We start from the raw sequence: 12,791 nt of genomic DNA on the forward strand, positions 1-12,791 counted from the left end.
GAAGAGCTCATTAACAGGCTTGTCAGCAGCAGTGTTTAACTGTTAAAGGCTGGGAACATGGAGGACGCCATGTAGGGAACATGGCAGGGTGTTCAAGATGTGAACAGAGTTGGGGGGTCATGGGGGCTATGGTAAGGGCTGATTAAAATACTGTAGAGGCAAAATATAAAGCTCAGCTGCTTCAAAAGTGCCACACAGTAGCCATTTCTACTGCTGTGAGACTTACCTTTCTGAGTACTGAGCGGCAAGAAATCAGAGAGGGATGTGAGGCCACTGGCATCACTTGGGCAGTTGGGTTTGACAGGGGAAGGCCTGGTGAGCGCACAAAGCCCATCTGAGAGAGTTCAGATGGGAACAGGCCACTCTGCCATTGGACAGAGCAGCCAGGATGAGCTTCAGCAGATGCAGCCTCCTGGACAGCCGGAGAGCAGAGGAGCACAGTGGGGGGCTGCAAGGGGAAGAAGGCACTATGCAAAACATTGGATGCACAGCCCTAGAGTCAGCTACCTGCAAATGACAGAGCACCAGTGTCACAGGATCCTGCGCCTATCCAGGCAGATGGTCTCACTCCTGTGTGCTCTGATGCACAATGGCAGTCCCCTGCCTGCAGCCGTCAAGGTCTCCGTCAGCCTAAACTTCTATGCAACTGTGTTGTTCCAGAGATCGGTTGTGGATTTGGCTGACATCTTGGAATCAGCACCTCATCAGGAAACCAGGCAGGACATTTTCAGGAGGGCAGAAACCTACACCTACTTTGACACAGATGGGCCTTCCTGTATGGCGCAAAAATAAAACTGGAAAGGTGGCTTACAAAAGAAATTAGGGATAGTATTAGATTGAAAGAGGAGGCATATAAAATTGCCAGAAAAAGCAGCAAGTCTGAGGATTGGGAGCAGTTTAGAATTCAGCAAAGGAGGACAAAGAGGTTGATTAAGCAGGGGCAAATAGAGTATGAGAGTAAACTTGCGGGGAACATAAAAACTGACTGTAAAAGCTTCTATAAATATGTGAAAAGAAAAAGATTAGTGAAGACAAATGTAGATCTCTTACAGTCAGAAACGGGGGAAATTATGGAAACATAGAACGATAGAAAATAGGAGCAGGAGTAGGCCATTTGGCCCTTTGAGCCTGCTCTGCCATTCATTATGATCATGGCTGATCTTCCAATTCAGTAGCCTGTTCCCTCTTTCTCCCCATATTCTTTGATCCCTTTTGCCCCAAGAGCTATATATAAATTATAATGGGGAACAAAGAAATGGCAGAACAATTAAACACATACTTTGGTTCTGTCTTCACAAAGGAGGACACAAATAACCTCCCAGCACTGTTAGGGAACCAAGGGTCTATTGAGAAGGAGGAACTGAAGGAAATCAGTATTAGTAAAAAAAATAGTGCGAGTGAAATTAATGGGGTTAAAGGCTGACAAATCCCCAGGGACTGATAATCAACATTCAAGAACACTAAAGGAAGTGGCCCTGGAAATAATGGATGCATTGATGGTCATCTTCCAAAATTCTATAGACTCTGGAGCAGTTCCTACAGATTGGAGGGTGGCAAATGTAACCCCACTATTTAAAAAAAGAGGGAGAAAAAACAGGGAATTACAGACCACTTAGCCTTACATCAGTAGTGGGCAAAATGCTAGAGTCTGTTATAAAGGATGTGATAGCAGAACACCTGGAAAGCATAAACGGGATTGAATAAAGTCAATATGGGTTTACGAAAGGGAAATCACGTTTAACAAATCGACTGGAGTTTTTTGAGGATGTTACCAGTAGAATAGATAAGGGAGAACCAGTGGATGTGGTGTATTTGGATTTTCAGAAAGCTTTTGATAAGGTCCCACATAAGAGGATAGTGTGCAAAATTAAAGCACATGGGATTGGGGGTAATATACTGGCATGGACTGAGAATTGGTTGACAGACAGGAAACAGAGATTAGGAATAAACGGGTCTTTTTCCGGGTGGCAGGCAGTGACTAGTGGGGTACCACAGGGATCAGTGCTTGGGCCCCAGCCATTCACAATGACTTGGGTGAGGAAACTGAAATATTTCCAAATTTGCAGACAACACGCAGTGGTTAGCACCACAGCCTCACAGCTCCAGGGACCCGGGTTCGATTCTGGGTACTGCCTGTGCAGAGTTTGCAAGTTCTCCCTGTGATCATGTGGGTTTTCGCCGGATGCTCTGGTTTCCTCCCACAGCCAAAGACTTGCAGGTGATAGGTAAATTGGCCATTGTAAATTGCCCCTAGTGTAGGTAGGTGGTAGGGAATATGGGATTACTGTAGGGTTAGTATAAATGAGTGGTTGTTGGTCGGCACAGACTCGGTGGGCCAAAGGGTCTGTTTCAGTGCTGTATCTCTAAATAAATAAACACAAAGCTGAGAGGGAACATGAGCTGTGAGGAGGATGCAAAGAGGCTCCAATGTGATTTGGACAAGTTGGGCGAGTGGGCAAATGCATGGCAGATGCAGTATAACATGGATAAATGCGAGCTTATCCACTTTGGTTGTAAAAACAGAAAGGTGAATTATTATCTGATTGGGGAAGGTGCAACAAGACCTGGGTGTCCTTGTACACCAGTCGCTGAAAGCAAGCATTCAGGTGCAGCAAACAGTTAGGAAGGCAAATGGTATGTTGGGGTTCATTGCAGGAGGATGAGAGTACAGGAACAAGGATGTCTTACTGCAGTTATACAGGGCCTTGGTGAGACTGCATCTGGAGTATTGTGTGCAGTTTTGGTCTCCTTATCTGAGGAAGGATGTTCTTGCCATGGAGGGAGTGCAAAGAAGATTTACTAGGCTGATTCCTCGGATGGCAGGATTGACGTATGAGGAGAGATTGGATATACTAGGCCTATATTCACTGCAGTTGAGAAGAATGACAGGAGATCTCATAGAAACCTATAAAATTCTGACAGGCTAGACGCAGGGAGGATGTTCCCGATGGCTGAGGAGTCCAGAACCAGGGGTCACAGTCTCAGGATATGGGGTATGCCATTTCAAACTGAGATGAGGAGACATTTCTTCACTCAGAGGGTGGTGAACCTGTGGAATTCTCTACTGCAGAAAGCAGTGGAGGCCAAGTCATTAAATATATTCAAGAAGGAAATAGATATATTTCTTAATGCTAAAGGGATCAATGGAAATGGGGAGAAAGCAGGAACAGGGTACTGAATTAGATGATCAGCCATGATCTTTTTTGAATGGCGGAGCAGGCCCAAAGGGCCGAATGGCCTACTCCTGCTCCTACTTTTCTATGTCTATATTTCTATGTTTCTATGGGCCTGCACAGGCACAGGGGGCATTGGCTTCAGCCTCTATCGCTGGATTCCCCAGCTGCACGGCATCATCTCTTGTGCCCATGTGGCATCAAGGCATTCAGTGACTAGCCAGTGAAATCCATCAATAGTAAGGGCTTGAACTCCCTCTAAGTTCAACTGCTCCATGACCAAAATAAGAGATTTCTTTAAGTTTGCACTCACTTTTTTGGCAGCTGCCATGACTCCTTCATCCTCTGCCTTGGTCCTTCACTCCATCCCCCAAACAGCGTGGATGAATCCAAGGAGACAAGGCAAATCCATTGAAGAGAGACTACTGACCCCTTTATGGGAGCCGCAGGCAGAGGATCAAAGGTGATACGATCGATGCCACCTGCTCAGCAGACCAACCATTAAGCAAGCCATTGGGATTCTGAAGATGCAATTCCAGTGCCTGGACCAGTCAGGTGGCATCCTCCAATACCGTCCTCAAGGGTCTCTGTCATTGTGGTGGTCTGCTGCGCTCTTCATAACATGGGCCTCCAGAGAGGTATGGACATTGAGGAGAGTGAGGCCCTGGAAGGAGACAGCTCATTGGGGAGGAGCAGGAGATGAGAGAGGATGGGGATATTTGTGGAGCCTCCTCCTCCTGTCAGTTGTTTAATTGTCCACTACCATTCACAACTGGATGTGGCAGGACTGCAAAGTTTAGATCTGATCCATTGGTTGCCCTATCTATTGCATGTTATTTCTGCTGTTTGGCATGCAAGTAGTTCTATGTTGTAGCTTCACCAGGTTGACACCTCATTTTTAGGTGTGCTTGGTGTTGCTTCTGGCATGCCCTCCTGCACTCTTCATTGAACCAGGTTTGGTCCCCGGGCTTGATGGTATTTGTAGAGTGCAGGATATGCTGGGCCATGAGGTTGCAGATTGTGCTTGAATACAATTCTGCTGTTGCTGATGGCCCACAGCACCTCATGGATGCCCAGTTTTGCGTTGCAAGATATGTTTCAAATCTATCCCATTTAGCACGGTGGTGGGCACCCTCGGTGTGAAGCCAGGACTTCGGCTCCACAAGGAATGTGTGGTGGTCACTCCTACCAATACTATCATGGACAGATGCACCTGCAACAGGTAGATTGGTGAGGACAAGGTCAAGTATATTTTTCCCTCTTGTTGGTTCCCTTACCACCTGCCGCAGGCCCAGTCCAACAGCTATGTCCTTTAGGACTCAGCCAGCTCAGTCAGTAATGGTGTTACCGAGCCACTCTTGGTGATGGACATGGAAGTTCCCTACCCAGAGTACATTTTGTGCCCTTGCTTCCCTTAGTGGTTCTTCCAATTGGCATTGGAAAAGACTGTTTGGTGCGCCAAAGGCTGATATTTCTTTAGCTCGGGGCGTTAAAGGAACCTGCCAGTATCCCTTTAACAAATCTATTTTGGTAAGAAACATGGCACTGCCCACTCTGTCAATACAGTCTTCCAAGCGAGGAATTGGGTAGGCGTCAGCCTTTGTTACGACATTAACCTTTCTGTAGTCGATGCAAAAGCTCGTTGAACTGTCAGGCTTATGCAATAACACAACGGGGAAACTCCAGCTGCTTTGACGGTTCAATTAAGTGGTTTTCCAACATGTATTGGATTTCTGCTTTCACCTGGACCTGTAGAAATGTCAACTTCTTTTTTATTCATTCATGGGCTGTGGGCGAAGCTGGCCAGCCCGTATTTATTGCCCATCCCTAATTGCCCTTGAGAAGGTGGTGGTGAGCTGCCTTCCTGAACCGCTGCAGTCCATTTGGGGTTGGTATACCCACAATGCTGTTAGGAAGGGAGTTCCAGGATTTTGACCCAGCGACAGTGAAGGAACGGCGATATAGTTCCAAGTCAGGATGGTGTGCGACTTGGACGGGAACTTGCAGGTGGTGGTGTTCCCATGTATTTGCTGCCCTTGTCCTTCTAGTTGGTAGAGGTCGCGGGTTTGGAAGGTGCTGTCTGAGGAGCCTTGGTGCATTGCTGCAGTGCATCTTGTAGATGGTACACACTGCTGCCACTGTGCGTCGGTGGTGAAGGGAGTGAACGTTTGTGGATGGGGTGCCGATCAAGTGGGCTGCTGTGTCCTGGATGGTGTCGAGCTTCTTGAGTGTTGTTGGAGCTGCACCCATCCAGGCAAGTAGAGAGTATTCCATCACACTCCTGACTTGTGCCTTGTAGATGGTGGACAGGCTTTGGGGAGTCAGGAGGTGAGTTACTTGCCGCAGGATTCCTAGCCTCTGTCCTGCCCTTGTAGCCACGGTATTTATATGGCTACTCCAGTTCAGTTTCTGGTCAATGTTAGCCCCTAGGATGTTGATAGTGGGGGATTCAGCGATGGTAATGCTGTTGAATGTCAAGGGGAGATGGTTAGATTCTCTCTTGTTGAAGATGATCATTGCCTGGCACTTGTGTGGCGCGAATGTTACTTGCCACTTATCAACCCAAGCCTGGATATTGTCCAGGTCTTGCTGCGTTTCTACACGGACTGCTTCAGTATCTGAGCAGTCACGAATGGTGCTGAACATTGTGCAATCATCAGCAAACATCCACACTTCTGACCTTATGTTTGAAGGAAGGTCATTGATGAAGCAGCTGAAGATGGTTGGGCCCAGGACACTACCCTAAGGAACTCCTGCAGTGATGTCCTGGAGCTCAGATGATTGACCTCCAACAACCACAACTATCTTCCTTTGCGCTAGGTATGACTCCAGCCAGCAGAGGGTTTTCCCCCTGATTCCCATTGACCTCAGTTTTGCTAGGGCTCCTTGATGCCATACTCGGTCAAATGCTGCCTTGATGTCAAGGGCAGTCACTCTCACCTCACCTCTTGAGTTCAGCTCTTTTGTCCATGTTTGAACCAAGGCTGTAATGAGGTCAGGTGCTGAGTGGCCCTGGCGGAACCCAAACTGAGCATCACTGAGCAGGTTATTGCTAAGCAAGTGCCGCTTGATGGCACTGTTGATGACACATTCCATCACTTTACTGATGATTGAGAGTAGGCTGATGGGGCGGTAATTGGCCAGGTTGGACTTGTCCTGCTTTTTGTGTACAGGACATACCTGGGCAAATTTCCACATTGCAGGGTAGATGCCAGTGTTGTAGCTGTACTGGAACAGTTTGGCTAGGGGTGGGGCAAGTTCTGGAGCACAGGTCTTCAATACTATTGCCGGAATATTGTCAGGGCCCATAGCCTTTGCAGTATCCAGTGCCTTCAGTTGTTTCTTGATATCACGCGGAGTGAATCGAATTGGCTGAAGTCTGGCATCTGTGATGCTGGGAACTTCAGAAGGAGGCCGAGATGGATTATCAACTCGGCACTTCTGGCTGAAGATTGTTGCAAATGCTTCAGCCTTATCTTTCACACTAATGTGCTGGTCTCCCCCATCATTGAGGATGTGAATATTTGTGGAGCCACCTCCTCCAGTTAGTTGTTTAATTGTCCACCACCATTCACGGTTGGATGTGGCAGGACTGCAGAGCTTCGATCTGATCCGTTGGTTATGGGATCGCCTAGCTCTGTCTATCGCATGCTGCTTACGCAGTTTGGCACGCAGATAGTCCTGTGTTGTAGCTTCACCAGGTTGACACCTCATTTTGAGGTACGCCTGGTGCTGCTCCTGGCATGCCCTCCTGCACTCTTCATTGAACCAGGGTTGGTCTCCTGGCTTGATGGTAATGGTAGAGTGGGGGATATGCCGGGCCATGAGGTTACAGATTGTGGTTGAGTACAATTCTGCTGCTGCTGATGGCCCACAGCGCCTCATGGATGCCCAGTTTAGCATTGCTAGATCTGTTCGAAATCTATCCCATTTAGCACAGTGATAGTGCCACACAACACGACGGACGGTATCCTCAATGTGAAGGCGGGACTTCGTCTCCACAAGGACTGTGCGGTGGTCACTCCTACCAATACAGTCATGGACAGAAGCACCTGCAGCAGGCAGATTGGTGAGGACAAGGTCAAGTATGTTTTTCCCTCATGTTGGTTCCCCCACCACCTGCCACAGACCCAGTCTAGCTTCCGTTAGAGCCGATTGTGCCATTTTATTTAAGTCTGGATCGGCTTGCTGAGCCTTGACCAGAGAATATTTATTGAACATTTCCTTCGGATTGTCCAAATCCCCAAAGAAAGTTTCAGATAGCCGAATATCTGTCTGTGGTGCCAATTTGACCTTCGACAATAGAACTTGTTTAGCTATTGCTCAGATCACTACACATGAAGAAAAAATTCATGGAACCTTTTCCTGCAACTGTTCTGTCTCCTTGAATTCACTTGGTCTTTCTGTGACTACTGGAGAAGCTACTACCTATTCTCTGGCCAAATAATTCCCCAGGAGTAGATCAACTCCGTCTATAGGCAAATTATGGACAACTCCTGCTGTTACCATTCCAGACATTAGGTCACACTCCAGGTGCACCTGATACAAAGGTACAGAAATATACTCCCTGCCAATAACATTCACTAAAACCTTGGTAGTCAATGCTCTCTCTGGTGGAAAAGTCATGTCTTTCCCCAGCAAAAGACTTTGGGTGGCTCCTGTATCCCTAAGTATAACTATAGGTTTACCTGCCTCACTTGAGAGATAGGGAGTTACTTTTCCTTTTGACACGAATTCCCTGTAGCTCTCAGGTATCTTGTTCACGTTCCCTGCACTCAGAGCGATATTTATACTGCTGCAGTGAGAGCTACAGCCTGATCTCTTGTACTCTCGGTCAGAGTCCCTTTCTGTGCATTGGCCTTGTGTACCTCAATAAGTCCCATGGGTTTACTCCTGAACTTCCAGCATTCTGCATGAAGGTGTCCCACCTTGTGATAATGGAAACACTTAGGCATACAGACCTCACTTCCACCTTCTGCACCTTCCTTTCTGACCTGAGGAGGAGATCCCGGTACCTTCCTTTCTGACCTGAGGAGGAGATCCTGGTACGTTCCCAGCTGTCCCTTCTAATCCCTGGCTACTTGCCTTTCTTTCACCCTCCCACCTTCTATCCTTCTCGGGTGTGTGGGGGTGACAGAAAAAGGGTTCGGGCTTGTAAACAAGCTCTTAATCATCAGCCATCTCAGCTGCCTGTCTGGCTGTTGAAACCTGCTGGTTCCCTATGTGGGTTCTTACTAACGGAGGGAGTGAATTTTTAAATTCTTCCAGGAGAATTATTTCCCTAAGGGTCTCATACGTGGCCTGTACCTTTAGTGCCCAAATCCAATGATCAAAAGTTAATTTGCTTTACCCTCTCAAATTCGATGTAAGTCTTCCCAGGCTGTTTCCGGAAGTTCTGAAACTTCTGCCTGTAAGCTTCAGGGACCAACTCAAAAGCAGCGAGACTAGCCTTTTTTGACAACTCATAATCTGCAGAAGCCTCCTCAGAGAGCATGGTATAAACTTCATGAGCTCTGCCTATCAACCTGCTTTGCATGAGCAATGTCCAGTTTTCTGTCAGCTATCTCATCTGTTTAGCTAGCTTTTCAAAAAAAATGAAAAATGCCTCTACCTCCCTTTCCTCAAACTTAGGGAGGGCTTGTACTAATTTAACTAGCTCTCCACTGCTTCCTGGGTTGGAATCAGGTCTTTCCCCACCCAAATTTTCATCAAGGTCAAGGGAATCCTTTTTTTTTCTATTTCCAGCCTTCTAATCTGCCTTTTTCCTCTCTTTCTGTTTCTCTTTCTCTTGCTCTTTCTCTCTACTGCCACTTTGCTTGCTCCCTTTGAAATGCTCTCTCTTTTTCCTTTTCCTCTTTCTCTCTTGCCCTTTCCTCTCTTTCTTCTTTTTCCTTTCTTTATCTCACTCCCTTTCTCTGTCCTGAAATTCTAGCTCTAACTTCTTCCTGTCCGACTGAATCTGTGCCAGTGTGACCTTTTCTTCTTCCAATTCCACTCATCTCTCTGGCTCTTTCACTTCAATCTTCAGCTGTCGGGCCACTAATCTCTGAATTTCAGCCCACCTATTTTACAGTCTAATCTCTAACTACAAGTGCGCCAACACACTTGACAGATCATCAATGGACAATGCCTTTAAAGAATCATAATCTATTCCAGACTGCTGCAGAAACACACTTACATCAAAAGTAGCCATTCCAGTAGTGTCAGCTTTACTCTAATATACAAGCAACCTGGTATTTTTCATTTCCCCTTTTCAATTATTACCCTACTTACAATTGCACTTCGTTGGCTTTGGGTTATCCTGGACGAGACCCAATTATAAGTTACAACCGAGGATGGAGGAGTGCACTTTCCCTAGTTCCACTTCTCCACGGGTAACAACATTTATTGAAATGTTTTATCCAGTTTCCGATACAGTCAATTATATACTTTATCTATTTTAGCATCAGAATAAAAATCTGGCATCCAGGTTTCTTTAATAAATAACATTATTAATTTATTATAAAACAAGACTCATTCAATAAAGATGCAAAGCTTATTAACAGACGGATTGAAATATGAAGTTATAACTATATTCCCTTCTAAATAACCCAACACACATGCACACACACACCAGTTAAAGAAAAAATAAAGAAGCTTTCTATGCAGAGATCAACTTTACAAAAAACAAAAACTATTTTGGCCAAATACGAGTTAATTCTTGAAAAAAAAGGATAAGATATGGAATGTTCCAGTTGGTCTGGCATCCGGATACACGTAGACAGGTGTCACTAGACACCGGTGGTTGTCACTGGGAACTTTTCAAAAACAGTTTGTTCAGGAGATGTTAAGAGAAAGTCTTGCAGAAGCTTCTGCATTAGTTTCTCCAATTCTCACACTGGATTCTCAGGGTTTCTCAAAGAGGGTAGAACAGGATGAGCTGGTAGCCTCTCTCTCTCTCTCTCTCAGCAGGCTTACACCCCAACTGAACTCCAAACAATATCCAAAAAATGAAACCAACTCCTGACCACCATAAATCTAGACATGTCACTTCTCTGTAAACAACTCCAATAGTCAACAAGGCTCCTTATGTTTATTTAGCTTAAGACATGTGACTTCCAGTAAGTGTTTGTTTTTAAACAAAGTCCCAAGTGTCCTTCCAGTGAACCTTTTTAAAAAAAAACAAGTTCAGCTTTTCCTCAAATATTCTCCAGTCTTTTACACACAAATCCTCAAACAATGTTAACAATGGAAGCACATTCATGATACTGTATATTACTGTGCAACCAAGCCTGATGGATCTATCCTGTCAGTGGGACAGGCCATGACCAAGATGACAATGGAGGACTTTGGGACTTTAGCTGATGGATATGATTTTGAGCATGTATATGTGCATGACAATGTAAGGCTGCTTGACTAGTCTATCCAGTCATAACCAGAGAAAATCTTGCTGTTCCTATACCGTTACCTCTGATGTCCCCCAAGGATCTATCCTTGGCCTCCTCATATTTCTCATCTGCATGTTGCCCCTCAGCGATATCATCTGAAAATACAGGGCTGGTTTCCACATGTACTCTCACGGCACCCATTCTTGCTCACCATCACCTCTCTCAACCCCTCCATTATCTCTAAATTAGTCTGACATTCAATACTGGATGAGCAGCAATTTTCTCCAACTAAATATTGGGAAGACTAAAGCCATTATCTTCGGTCCCTGCCACAAACTCCATTTCCTAGCCACCGACTCCATTCCTCTCCTGGCAACTGTCTGCGGCTTAACCAGACTGTTCACAACCTTGGTGTCATATTTGACCCCAAGATGAGCTTTCAATCACATATCCACACCATCACCAAGACCGCACCTATTTCCAGCTCAGTAAAATTGCAGGACTCCACCCCCGCCTCAGCCTATCTTCTGCTGAAACCCTCAAACATGCATTTGTTACCTCTAGCCTTTACGATTCCAACACGCTGCTGGCTGGCCCCTCACATTCTGCTGTAAATTAGAGCTCGTCCAGAACTTTGTTGCCTATGTCTGACCTTGCATCAAGTCCCGTTCACCCATCACTTTTGTACCCACTGACCTACATTGACTCCCAGTTAAGCAACGCCTCATTTTTAAAATTCTCATCCTTGTTTTCAAATTCAGGACAAACATTTGAAGCTTGAGCTGTCCGTTTACTCTCACCTTGTTTTGGATGAAATGTTAAACCAGTGCCCCGTCTGCCCTCTCCAGGTGGATGTAAAAGATCCCATGGCACTATCCATGACTTTACCCCTCCCTCTCTCTGTAATCTCCTCCAACCCTACAACCTCTGAGATATCTGTGCTTCCTCCTAATCAGGTCTCTTGAGCATCCCCAATTTTAATCACTCCACCATTGGCAGCCATGCCTTCAGTTGCAAGGCCCTAAGCTCTAAAATTCCCTCCCTAAACCTCTCCACCTGTCTCCCTCTCTTTCCTCCTTTAAGACACTCCTTAAAAACTGCCTCTTTGACCAAGCTTTTTGTAATTGGCCCTAATATCTCCTTATGTGGCTCGGTGTCAAACTTTGTTTGATAACGCTCCTGTGGAGCAACTTGGGATATTATACTATGTTAAAGGTACTGTATAAATACAAGTTGTTGTTGTTGTAGTCTGTGGGACAGTTCTCTCAATTTGGGCACCAATACCCAGATGTCGGTCAGAAGGACTTGGTAGGGTCAGCTCTGCTAGGATTGCCCGCGTCTTGTCCAGATCTAATGCCTGCGTTGGTGCTGATAGCTAAGTCCAATAGTTTTCTTATTGTTTTGTTTTGTTTGTTTTCAATGGATGTTTCATGAATGAGGGAGACATTTTAATGTTGGTGCATCCTGAAAATGTTGTGTTGCTGCTAAAAGCAAGCATAATGTTGCTTCTGCACTGTTGAAATTTGTGTAAAAGATTATCAGATAATAGCTATGGTCTATAATTGGTGAGATTAAATATTCAGGATTTGAAAGTGGAATTGGGATTCAGGACAAACATATGAAGCTTGAATTGTCCATTTACTCTCACCTTCTTTTGGATGAGATGTTAAACCAATGCTCCGTCTGCCCTCACATGTGAATGTAAAAGATCCCATGGCACTATTTTGAAGAAGAGCAAGGGAGTTCTCCCCAGTGTCCTGGCCAAGATTTATCCCTCAATCAACATCACAAACAATAAGTTATCTGGTCATTATCACATTGCTGTTTGTGGGAGTTTCATGTACACAAGCAGGCTGCCATGTTTCCTACATGATAACAGTGACTGCTCTTCAAAAGTACTTCATTGGCTGTAAAGTGCTTTAAGACGTCCGGTGGTCGTGAAACATGCAATATAAATGCAAGTCTTTCTTTCTTTCTTTTACCTTTTCTGTCGGATCTTCTGACTGGCTGAGGTACAGCGTAGCCTTTCCATTTGCCTGGATCCAGAACGTATAGTTATTGGTATCTGGTGCCACAAAATATCCACGGAACCGTGCACTGCATTGGAATCAGTCGAAAATTATGAGATTCCGCTATAATCATTTCCTGTACAAACTTTTTTAATGGAGTTTATTTAGAAATGGGAAATATTATAAAGTCCACCATCTGCAACCTGGCCATCTGCAGACCTAACAATAACATTTTTTGTCAA

General features: G+C 45.4%; 1 protein-coding gene across 11 annotated transcripts in view; it reads right to left on the bottom strand.

Annotated features, from left to right (window-relative positions):
• LOC137360749 (fibrocystin-like) overlaps window positions 1–12,791 on the bottom strand; it is a 604,145-nt gene that overhangs the window by 536,387 nt on the left and 54,967 nt on the right. For all 11 annotated transcript variants that reach the window (XM_068026018.1, XM_068026015.1, XM_068026020.1 and 8 more), the window contains one exon: window positions 12,523–12,637. In XM_068026018.1, the coding sequence (XP_067882119.1) occupies window positions 12,523–12,637 (115 nt within the window). The remainder of the gene's footprint in view (window positions 1–12,522; window positions 12,638–12,791) is intronic.

Source organism: Heterodontus francisci, chromosome 3, assembly GCF_036365525.1.
Source record: "Heterodontus francisci isolate sHetFra1 chromosome 3, sHetFra1.hap1, whole genome shotgun sequence".
NCBI lineage: Eukaryota > Metazoa > Chordata > Chondrichthyes > Heterodontiformes > Heterodontidae > Heterodontus > Heterodontus francisci.